General features: G+C 45.4%; 1 protein-coding gene and 1 long non-coding RNA gene across 5 annotated transcripts; one reads left to right on the plus strand and one right to left on the minus strand.

Moving 5' to 3' along the window:
- Nucleotides 1-1,467: 1,467 nt before the first annotated feature.
- On the plus strand, nucleotides 1,468-9,459 carry PAFAH1B2 (platelet activating factor acetylhydrolase 1b catalytic subunit 2). Of its 4 annotated transcripts, XM_082200671.1 has the most exons (7): nucleotides 1,726-1,867; nucleotides 2,377-2,474; nucleotides 2,701-2,788; nucleotides 3,581-3,670; nucleotides 4,340-4,456; nucleotides 4,946-5,068; nucleotides 6,562-9,459. In XM_082200671.1, exons 3-7 carry the CDS (start codon nucleotides 2,708-2,710, stop codon nucleotides 6,838-6,840), a joined length of 690 nt encoding a protein of 229 aa, XP_082056797.1. In that variant the 5' UTR covers nucleotides 1,726-1,867; nucleotides 2,377-2,474; nucleotides 2,701-2,707; the 3' UTR covers nucleotides 6,841-9,459. The 4 variants fall into 4 exon arrangements, with proteins under 4 accessions (XP_082056796.1, XP_082056798.1, XP_082056795.1 ...); XM_082200670.1 differs by lacking the exons at nucleotides 1,726-1,867; nucleotides 2,377-2,474 and adding an exon at nucleotides 1,468-1,601; XM_082200672.1 differs by lacking the exons at nucleotides 1,726-1,867; nucleotides 2,377-2,474 and adding an exon at nucleotides 1,604-1,622.
- LOC309519671 lies at nucleotides 9,215-11,309 on the minus strand. The gene is made up of 2 exons (XR_014213955.1): nucleotides 10,904-11,309; nucleotides 9,215-10,249 (listed from the first exon to the last, which is right to left on the minus strand). It is a non-coding gene; the product is annotated as an uncharacterized lncRNA (long non-coding RNA).
- Between the last annotated feature and the right edge of the window lie 15 nt (nucleotides 11,310-11,324).

Here is an 11,324-nt window from a genome sequence, read left to right on the forward strand (position 1 = left end):
TAATAATTAAAACATTGTTTTGATCTTCTCTCTCCTGTTCCCACTCTGTATCTGACTTTGAGTCCCTTTCCTTTAAGGGGTATGGAAGTCTAATGCATGTGATGACTATCTTCCTTCGGCTCTCCAGTTGCTAAAAGGACGTTTAAAACTTTCTCAATTTTATAGGGAAGGTGATGGAGGAATTGAAACAATTGCAGAAACATGTAAATACAGTGCTCGTTAGGATACAATGTGAAAATAACTATGAGCGCAGGAAGCAATTAGAGAGATGACTATCAATTCCCATGAAGTAGAGGAAAACATTCCTGAAAACTTAATGGGAATCATTCCATTGTCTACTTTCCCACTGCTCCCAGAATCTTTCCGTAGATGATGTGGCTGAAGTAATTATTAAGACACATCATAATGCTATTTTGCTTTGAGTTATACCCGTTTTCATTAGGTTCTATTGCCGCATTATTTTAGATGTTTATGCATGCATTTGATAAGTTATATCTCCTCACGCTAGAGAAAGTGAAGGACCAAAGTGTGCAGAAGCCTCCAGGTTCAGTCCTTGGCATCTCCAGATATGGCTTCGAAGAATCTGTCTTTGTTCCTGGATAACTGAACAAGCTTGGAAGAAGAGAGAAACTAAGAGAAGCTGAAAGTGACAAGAGTCACCCATCCTTACTTGCAAATTTATTATGGAACAAGTGTTTTTTGAGTAGTCTCCTTCATCAGATGCATGAAGTGCTATCTTGAAAATTTATACATCCATGGGTGATGGTTAGCATGGAGTTGTGACAGGTGGTGTAGACTAGCCACACAAAATATGACTCGCCAGGCAGCATCCAAATCTTTGTGGCTGGGTTTCTCTACATGTTTTTTGTCCTTGACTGCAGGGTATGGTTTCCTATATGTCTCTTCCTCACCCTCCCTTTCCTAGAACCGGAAACTATATTTTGCTATGGTGGAGGACCATGAGCTACAGACAGTTTTAGGGAAAAGGTGGAGGGTGGAGAGACAATGACACTCATTACCATTTTCAGGACCATACTGTGGCCCATACTGGAACAACAATCACACTAAGAATTGGACATATCAGAACAGTCGTATAACTTCATGTCAAATGGAAATGTCTCAGTGGGAATTTTTGTTCAGATCGAGAAGGGAAGCAGCTTACAGACAAATTGCAATTTATTATTTTCCACCATATATTTTTTTTAAACTACATTTTAAAGAACTTAGTCCTACTAAGAGTAGAAGACCAAGTGACATTCATAGGCTAAGTTAGTCATGCCCATTATTTTCAACTGGCCTTCTCTGAGTAAGAACATAATTGGACAGAACCCATTGGTTTTACCTGCTGCGAAAAAAAATCTTAAAACTCACACTACAGGACAGCAAACCTATGGCATCATTCAGAACGCCATTCGTTTCATCGTGACGTCATGGGCCTAAGCAGTGACGTCACCGCCACGCGCCCACTGGTTCCTCCCGCAAGCCTAGAGTTCCTCCTCCTCTCAATATGGCGCCGGGTGAGACTCCGCAAAAAAAGAAAAGAAAAGGCGCTGAAGTAGCATAGGTCGCATGAACCCTCCGGCGCGCCGTATTAGGCCGAGGTGCGCCCTCTAGAGGAACAGGTTGGGAATAGCAGAACGGGAGTTCTAAATGGGCGGGATTTCCTCCCCGGGGCCGAAACTGATTCGCTAGCGAAAAGGGCGCAGGGCGGAAGCAGATCTTTGCGCAGGCGCAGTCCAGGGGTGGTGGGAGACGGAGCTGGGGGGAGGGGCGCGCCCGCCAGAGCATCGGGGAGAAGGAGGAGGGTCGTGAGGCGAAGAGACTCGAGCGCCATGGAGGAGCGGGGCGAGCCGCAGTCGCCGCCGGCGTGAGTAGGGCCGGTCGGGCCGGTCTTTCCCCTGGGCCGCAGGGCGGGCCTCCGTTAGCCGCCCCTCCCCCAGCACGCCCGCCGCCCGCACGGAAGGCCCGGTGCGGGGAGGAGAGGAGGGAGCCGCGCTCGGCGGAGCCCTCATCCGAGGATGCACTCGGGCTGGAGGGGGGCAAGCAAGGGCGGGCAGGAGGGTGGGGCCCAGGACCCCCTCCCAGCCCCCCCTCCCCGCTGCACCGGGGTTCCCATGGCAACGAGGCTTCGCGGGAGGCCTTCGTTCTGCGCCCCTGCTGGCGCCTGGCCGAAAGGCACCAAGGGTCGCCTGAGGCTGATGACCAGGGGGCTCCCTCGTGGCTAAGCCGGGAACCCTTCACCTGGTTTCCACCTTTCTCATTTGTTTTGGCTTGCCGGGGCAGAGGTGGGGGCTGGGGGTCGAAATCTTAAAATATTAGGCGTGGGGAGGCGGGTGCGAGTATCTGTGTCCTTCCTCATCTGTTGTTCCATCCCAGCACCTGTTCCTTCCTCTGACTGACTGCCCTGCAAATTCTTCTGCTCCGTTATGTTGTTGACCCATGTGTTTCTTCGCAGTACGGTCGGAGATATAAAAGTACGGCTTCACATGTTTATTTGTTTACATGTACAGGCAAGGTGCTTTGCAGTTTTTCCCATGTGGTAAATGCAAACATAATTTCTAACATGTTTGGTGCCTTGTGACATCTGAAATGTCCCCCAAGTGGAATAATTGTGCTAATATATGTGTTTTTGTATAACTCGTTCATACTACAGATCTCACTGTTACAGAATATGGCATACTGAAACTGTTGTCTTCTCAGGGATAGGATGAGCCAGGGTGACTCAAACCCAGCAGCAATTCCACATGCAGCTGAAGATGTTCAGGGTGATGACAGGTGGATGTCACAGGTAAAAAAAACCATGGTATGCTGTAGCAGGATTGAGTGGGTTTTTCTGTCTTGTACAACACCTGTAGGGATAGCGATCACTGCTGCCACTATAGCTCTTTTGCAAAAGGCACAGTCTCTGTGGCAGTCTCTGTGAAGACTGTCTGGCTGACTTGCCTATAGGGTATACTAGTAGACCTATTCTTAACATAATCCCAAATTGCAAAGTGCTGGAGGCTTTACTTCAGTTTACACGTCATATTACTGAGTTGAAGACAGTGCACTGCTTTGCATGACTGTTCTCTTTTGCAATATGCCTTAAGCAAGCTCCGTATGCTCAAGACTGGGTAGACTTCCCACAGTTCAACGTATTATACAATTATTCTGCTTTTCATACATAGATTGTATCACAAAGTGGCTTACATTAGTTAAAAGGAGATGGCTCCTGCTCTCAGCCTTACAAACAAAAAAGACAAGACAAAGAATAGAGGATCAGTTTGGCAATGCAAGAATGAAGTGACAAGCTGTAAATGGGCATTAGTATCTAGTTTTCTCCCCTTGTTAGGACACTTGCTTGGAGAAAAATTGGTTACAACTACCTGCTAGTTCTCATTCCTTTTGCTAGTGGCAGAGGCCATGTGTATGTGTGTTCACTACTGTCCTCACCATAGTAGTGGGCATCTGCAATAAGGAAATAACAGCAGAAAAATGGCAGAGTTGAGAGGCAGTCAGGATTGTAAGTCAAAAGATAATTGACTCTGGGTGCAAAAAAGCTGCTTGGTTGTCATAATGCTCTTGCTTTATTTTTATACAGCATAACCGTTTTGTGTTGGACTGCAAGGACAAGGAACCTGATGTGCTGTTTGTGGGGGATTCCATGGTTCAGCTGCTACAGCAATATGAGGTACTGAGTGGTGAGGCTGCGGGGCTTGTTATATGAACATACTCGCTTTCCATCAATTACATAATGTAAAAACGGCTACCTACCTGAATCTAGAATAATGTTGACAGTCCACCAACAATGGACAGAGCCTTCTTTTGAAAACCATGCATAGGGCTCAGCCCATGGAAGGGAAAGGGAGCCTTTGACCCTGTGCTTGACATCACATATATCTTTGGCCCAACTTCCTAGGCATCCATCTGTTGAGCATGATATCTGTGAAGGGGTAGCATGGTGGATTTTTCCATTGGGAGGGCATTGACCTAGAAGACCTTTGAGGTTCCTTCCATCCTTATGACCCCAGGAGACCTTCGTGTGTACAGCTATATGCAAAGGTTTCTCTTCTGAAGATGTCCACATAGATGTATGGGTGGGCCTGCCACTGTGCACAACATTAGGCAGGGCCAAGAGGCACAGTCTCGCACTCCAGCCATGTGCTTGATGCTACACATAGACAGCAACATCGGAAAAGAGCTTTGAAGGTTCTTCAATCCAGGTTCTGTGTAGATACTACCCTTTTTTAAAAACAACAACCCAACAACAGATACCTTTCCAGTGGGTTAGACTGTATGGTCAAATATTCTGCTTTTGTTCAAGGGTGATCTAAAAGATTGAATTGGTTTCTGGTTATAGATATGGCGAGAACTCTTTTCACCTTTACACGCACTGAATTTTGGGATTGGAGGGGACACAACGGGGCAAGTTTTGTGGAGACTGAAGAATGGTGAACTGGAGAATATTAAACCCAAGGTAAGCTGGGGATAATGACTGTGTGTATGTGAAGGCTCCCTTTTCAAATGAACAGTTTGCTGGCTGTTGGTCCCACCAAAACAGTTCTGCGCTGATAAGCACATAATGATTCCATGCCAATGTGTTTGTTGTATATATTTGTAATTTATAACTAACAAGGAAGCAGAGGCCTAGGCTGTGAGTGATATTGTCAAAGTCTGAGGGAGGCATCACCAATAACCTGCTGAGGGATTTAACAGCAGGCTGCTTTGGCAACTATTTCCAGGCCAGAAGATTCAGGAGCAGTTGGAACACCTGAGAAGTTCTAGGGGGATATCCTGTAACTATTGTCTGTTAATTCTATTTTAAATATACAGCATTTTATGTCTGCAGAACTTTGGTCTATAGGTGTGGTATGAATATGGCAAATAAATATTAAATGCATAATGCAATATTCTTTCATTTGAGGTTGTGTGGGTTCTTTTTCTTCTCCCTTCTCTTCATCCACAGGTCATTGTTGTTTGGGTTGGAACAAATAACCATGAAAACACAGCAGAGGAAGTAGCAGGTGGAATAGAGGCCATTGTAAGGCTCATCAATACGCGGCAGCCTCAGGCCAAGATAATCGTGCTGGTATGCATTGCTGTGGTCAAGGAACAAGTAGCAACTTTGGGAATGTGTGCACTTTCTGCAAGCTCCTCTTTGACCAGGAGGAATGGTAGTAGCAGTATGAGAAGAGAAGGGCAGTGCCACTCCTTCTTGCAGGGATGCTTCTGGGAATAGTAGGTCTCTGAAGCCTTCTTTTGGCCAAGGCAGAGGAAGGAAGGAGCACTAGGTGTAATGCCTTGAGCCATTATTTATTTAGGGAAAGGTTTCTTGTTGTTCTTCAGAGTGGAAGTTGCTGTCATAACAGATCAGCTAAATCCCTTATAATAGCTGAGGATGATTCCCTGGATGTGCAGAATTTAAAAGGAAGTAGGTCTTTTGTGGAACGCTTTCCCTTGAGTGGGAAGACTTTTCCAATTTTGATGTGAGGCTTAAGATTGTCAGTGTTCTCCCAAACAGAGTGGTGAGTTTTACTGTGTCAGTTTCTCTGATCCTTTTAACATCAATTTTCATTATTTTTACTGTAAAGCTTATTGTGGTTTTTATCTGTTTTATTTTACAAATTGAATAGCCATTTGAATACAGTACAATAACACAGGGGCTGTGTTCAGGCTTGGCACATATAGACATACACACTTACACTCAAACCACCCTCAGGCAAACATCCTTACCCTTTCTGGAGCTGTGCGCTGAGTAGGCCTTGACCCCTCAAGCAAGGGAAAATGGTCAAAAGCTCTTTCCTTGCCAGGAAAACCTTGTGCAAAAAGAACCTTTAAGCTCTCCACATTCCATTCATTTAATTTGTGTGATTTCAACCGGCCGGCCTTCAGCCACATAAAGTTGAAATCACACGTGTTAAAACACGCATAAGCTGCAATTGAACTGTTAATTCATTATTTTAGAAAATGGAGTATTAGTTAATCATGTTCCTTTTCTGTTCACTTTAAATTATGATAAGGGCGCTGAGAACTTTGTATCAGTTGCACAGTTGGGGGGTATTCGTTTGCTTTTGCCTTTGTTTTTATTATCTGTTTTGTGCTCTCATTTTGTATTTTTATGTTGTGAACTGCCCTGTGATCTTTGGATGAAGGGCAGCATACAAAATTGATAAATAATAAGGCATTAGAATAGTCCATGTATAAATCATTTTTTTTAAAATGGGAGAGGAAGGTACAAACCCTAGGTTTTACTTAGAACTGCCCTGTGACTAGACCTATTGAAATTAATGGCCATTCATTTCAGTGGGTCTACTCTGAGTACAACTCAGTTGCATGCAGGTGGAGAATAAAAGTTGTCACGTGCTTCTTAATGATGAGGTAGGGACAAGGTTCCTAGTGGGTGAGAAGGAGAGAGATGGTTTATGCAGCATCATTTGCCAGGACCCAGAGAGGTGATGATGTGGATGCCTAAACCATGGGTAGAGTCAGTGCACAGGGAGATGCCTGGGTGAGATTTCAGGAACATGCTTCTTACAATACTGAGCACCTTCTCACATGCTTCTGTCCTGTTCCATGCTCAAGGGCCTGCTCCCTCGTGGCGAGAAGCCAAACCTGCTGCGGCAGAAGAACAACAAGGTGAACCAGCTCCTGAAGACCTCACTGCCCAAACTCTCCAGTGTCCAGCTGCTGGACGTGGATGCCGGCTTTGTGCACTCAGATGGCACCATCTCCTGCCACGACATGTTTGATTTTCTGCACCTATCGGGTGCCGGCTACGCCAAGATCTGCAAACCCCTCCATGAACTGATCATGCAGCTGCTGGAGGAGACCCCTGAAGAGAAGCAGGCAACTTTGGCCTGATCCCAGCCGTGTCCGTGGCAACCCAGCTCCATCAGCGCAGTTCTTTTTATCCTGGCACTACAGAATCCTCCTTACTCAAAGTGCTTTCCATTGTTGAATGTTACTGGGTGTTGTGTTTAGCATTGGAAAGGAAAGGGGACTGGGGGGGCGGCTGGGATGGCAGCACATGGGTCAGCTCAGTCAGTCAGAGCCACCTGCAGAGGGTGGTTTAAATTGACCGAAGAAGGATGATACTTTAAAGTCATTTCTTGTTTACAGTGTGAACGTTCCTGTCACCTGTTCGTTGCTCATGTTCTGCTGTCACTCTGCCAGTTTCCTCGCCTTAGTGTCCTGCCAGGCTTATTATTCCAATAGCCCCTAAATGTCTGAGCTCATTAGCTGCACTCACATTCCACTTCCTGAACTGAAAGTAGCCTGCTTCTTTAAAAGTTGGAATTGTTTGGAGAGTTTTTATACTTAACTGGGGTTGGGTTTTTTTGTTTTAAGTGATCTTAGCTGCTTTTCTGGCTTTGGCAACAACAGAAAGCAGGATAAAGCTACATCAGGCAACTTCAGACGTGTGAAAAATTAATTGTCAAGTGAGTGAACTCATTTAACTCAGCCTGTTTTCATTTCTTGCTTGATGGTTGTCATTCTGTTGCTGGGGAAGAGGGGACTGCCCAATTTCTGCATCCTGGTAGAACCATTTGTTCTCTCTTCTCTCTCCCCTTCCCCCTTTTGTGTGCTTTGATTCAACATTCCCATCTCTTAAAAGGCCCAGTGGCCTTGAAGCCTGGTCAGTGGCCGAACGTACCCACCAATATAAACTGACATTTCTTCCCGCTGTTCCATATTGTGCTTCAGAATGCTTTGCAGAGCTGCTTGTGTTCATTTTTGAAAGAAAGAGCAAAAAGGAAGTGACTGTTACTTCTCCTACCCTCTTAACGTCATAATCCTTGCTCATTTCCCTTCTCTCAAGGCCTGGAGCAGGCTGAAGCTTTACAAGGCCCAAGGTTGTGTTTCTTGGTTGGGTCTGTCTTGTACAAGCATTTTATTCAAGCAGATGAGGCCTCTGACAGTGAGGGACATAATTGAGCTATAGCCGTTACCTCTCTTGAGTAGGAAAGGGTCCAGTGTGGAAAGCATGTTTCCGGGGATTCCTGTATAGAGATCACCAGGGATATAAAGCCTTAATTCATGTCTACACGGATGGGAGAGATTTTCCCACGAAGGGAAAACCTCTTTCAGATTTCTGGTTTTAGGAATCTGAAAAAAGCAAGTTTTTTTTATAAAAAAACAAATATGCTTCCATCTATAGTCTGCTTTTACCTGAGCTAGTTCAGAAACATCAGCTATTTAAACTTAGCCAGTTGTGCATAGTTCTAACATGTTCTTCTGCCCTCCCCCAAAGTCTTGTGCATGAGACTTTAGTGGCTCTTTTTGTCGTGGAAATGCTTTTTCATATCAGAAGGTTCTTGGGAGCAAGTTCACTTTCTGAACACGCTCACTTGATGTCTTCCAAGTAGGCCTTTATCCTAGCATTTATCCTCTCCCCCCCACCCACCCTATTACCTTGCTCCTGTAGACTTCCTCCAGCACAGGTGGGGAAATGCAAAAAGCACAGAGCTCCTACTCCACAAAAGAATGGTGGGGGAACTGTGTGTGTTGGAATCCTGAACTGGTTGAGCTAGCCATACACTGCTGGGGATTTGCTGCTAACCCTTTTGTGGAAAAGGTAGCACTGGCCTAACTCTTCCTGAAATACCTCTCTGGTGTTCCTTCCATGCTAGTGAAACAGCTGCTTGTGGTCCAAATGCTCCTTTTGGAAGATGTTCCTCCCCTTCACAGACCCTGGCCCTGAACTAGCTGCTTCTCTGGGGTCTGTCTCAGTTGCTTTTTGCCATTTCCCCTGTCTGCAGCCCTGGATCCGACCTAAAGGCAGGTCAGTATCTTCCTGTCTGTCCTGTCACAAAGACAAGCTTCTCATGAACAAGACTGGAGAATGTTGTAGGTCCCACCCCACCCCTTACTTGAACCCTGTTGCATCTGCAAGTGCTGACATGTATCCTGCTTCTCTGTATCCCCAAACAAGATCCTAATATTGGGATGTGCTTGGCTGCCCAGTGCTCCTGGTAACCCAGGAATACGTCTTGTGCATCATATACTGCCCCGCCTTGAGCTTTTACATGGCTTTTCCCTCTAATCTCATTGCTGTTTACAGTTGTATGCTGCCGCCCAGAATCTCGTCTGTGCAGTGGTATATGAACATTGCTAGTTTTATATTTATTGCAGCAAAGAAAAAGTGTGAAAGAAGGTTAAGGAATGTTGTCTTTCTCTCGTCGTGTGTGTGTGTGTGTGTGTGGCTGTAACAAAGGGACCCTGTGCCCATAGGAGAGAATTGTGGTTCTGGCAGCATGCTGGCTCAAGAGTGTGGAAACTCCTTGGAGCCTGACCTTTTGCTGCTGGAAGTTTGGGAGGGTGCTTTCTCCCCTCTTTTTTTTTTTTTACTGGTAGCCAACTGAACTTTCCACCCCCACCAACAAAAAAAGTGATGATAATTGCTTTGGCAAAATGGCATTGATGACTGGTAGAGCTCACTGTTTAGTGCATATTTCAATATAAATGTATATGTTTCACCAATTAGTTCTTGTGAGTGTCTCTCATTTCAGGTAGGGTGGGCGGGTGTGCTGCCTGGAGCCTCCCAGACTCTTGAGGTCTAGCCCCAAACTGCATTAAGAACCGTGTGTGCATCAGAAATGTACTAGTTCTCTGGTGGTTGTTTTTTTTAAAGCCTATGGGGGAAGGGGACATGTATATCAACAAGGTTATACTGGAGCTGCGGGAGCTGTAATTAAAACTCTCAGATTATGGTGGGGTATATATTTTTATTAACACCACAAATGTGGGTGTTTGGGGGGAGTAATTTTCAAATTCAAAAAAATCATTCTAAAATCTTGTTCAATTTTGTGTTTGTTCAGATTTGGTCTTCATTTCTTGTTTGTAAGCTCTTCCTACAAGCAAGGATGTTCCTGAAATTCCCCTTCTTTGTGGGCAGCCAAGAGGCTATAAAAATGTGCCTCCTAACAAGGGATTGTTGGTGTTTTACAGGAGCATGACCAATGTCCTCCTCCTGGTTACAGCATGGCAAGTTGCTGCCTACCAGCCATCTGTATGGAGGTGGGGAATGGCTAAGCTCTGTATCCGGGCAACAAATTGTATAAACTCCCTTTTTTCAGATGAGTGCAGTTGATGAGCTCTAAACTAGGATTCTGTTAGAAATGCCCTTCCATCCACCATTTGGGCTTGCATAGTAGGCAGAAATGTCATCTGTAGCCCGCCCCATTGTAGAAACAGCTGCCTTGGTGCTGGACAAATAATAGGTGGAAACCTTGTTTCTTGGTAAGGAAGTACTGTACTGGTACACCTAGGGCTGAAAGTAGTGTTGCATCAAAACATTTCAGCAGGGTTTGGAAACCCTTTTTGAAAGACATAAAAATTGCAGGTAGCTATGTTAAGCCGGGGGACGGATGGGATCTGAACTCTTTAAGACCTTTATGCAGGCCAACTCCAACTGTTGGATTTAGGCGCACTCTTTTTTTCCCCCTTTTTTTTTGTAAGCATTTCTGAGAACCATAGCTAAAGAGGGCCAACAAATAAATGTCAGAAGAGACTAAACAAGTATTCCAGTTACTCCTGACGTTCAGGGTGAACGTTAAGCCGCCAACAACACTGGTGGCAGTGAGAACTGAGCATGCTGCTGGCAATACCATCAAAGGCTCTTGCTGCTGCAACAAGCAACTGCAAACTTCTCCTTTAGTAAACATTTGTATGTTGCAATTCTGCACTGAATAGTAAGCAGGTTCCAGTTCGTCCTGTCCTAAATTACTGTCTCCAGGGATGAGCTCTTTTTAGATTTTATTTCTTAGATTTCCATCCTTCCTCTCAAAGGAGGAGCCCCAGGCAGCAAACATCCAAAAGTTAATACAATTTTAAAAGACGTTTAAAATGCTTCAAAATCTACTAGAAACAAGTAAAAAAAAACCCCACGCGTTTATAACTTTTTATAGCAATAGCATATCCTCACATCTGCTATGGGCAAGGTTATCCTGACCGGTATCCTTCAGCCTCCAAGTGCCTGCGTAAGCAGAAATGTGTGTACATTTCTCCTGAAAGTCAGCAGTGCTGGAGGCAGAAACACCTTCCCATATACAGGCAGGTAGGCGCACCTGCCGCCTCCTCTCTTTGCCAGGCGCCTTCCGGAGAGCTGGCGCGTCCTCTAGTGCATCTCTCTTGCTGTGCATTGCTTTTCCGCTGAAAACTTTTCAGCATCTCCCAAGAACCTACGCCTGGATCGTCCGCGCACGGGAGATGCAGGGGCTGCTTATCACAAAAAAGGCACATTTCTACGCGCCCCGTGTACCATTTCCTCTGCCGCGAGAGGTGTGTGTGTGGCCCCCCCCCCAAAAAAAGTCCTATTTACGAAAGAGGCCTCCGGCTCTAGGCTG

Source organism: Podarcis vaucheri (genome assembly GCF_965113315.1).
Source record: "Podarcis vaucheri genome assembly, chromosome: 15".
In the NCBI taxonomy this organism is placed as follows: Eukaryota; Metazoa; Chordata; class Lepidosauria; order Squamata; family Lacertidae; genus Podarcis; species Podarcis vaucheri.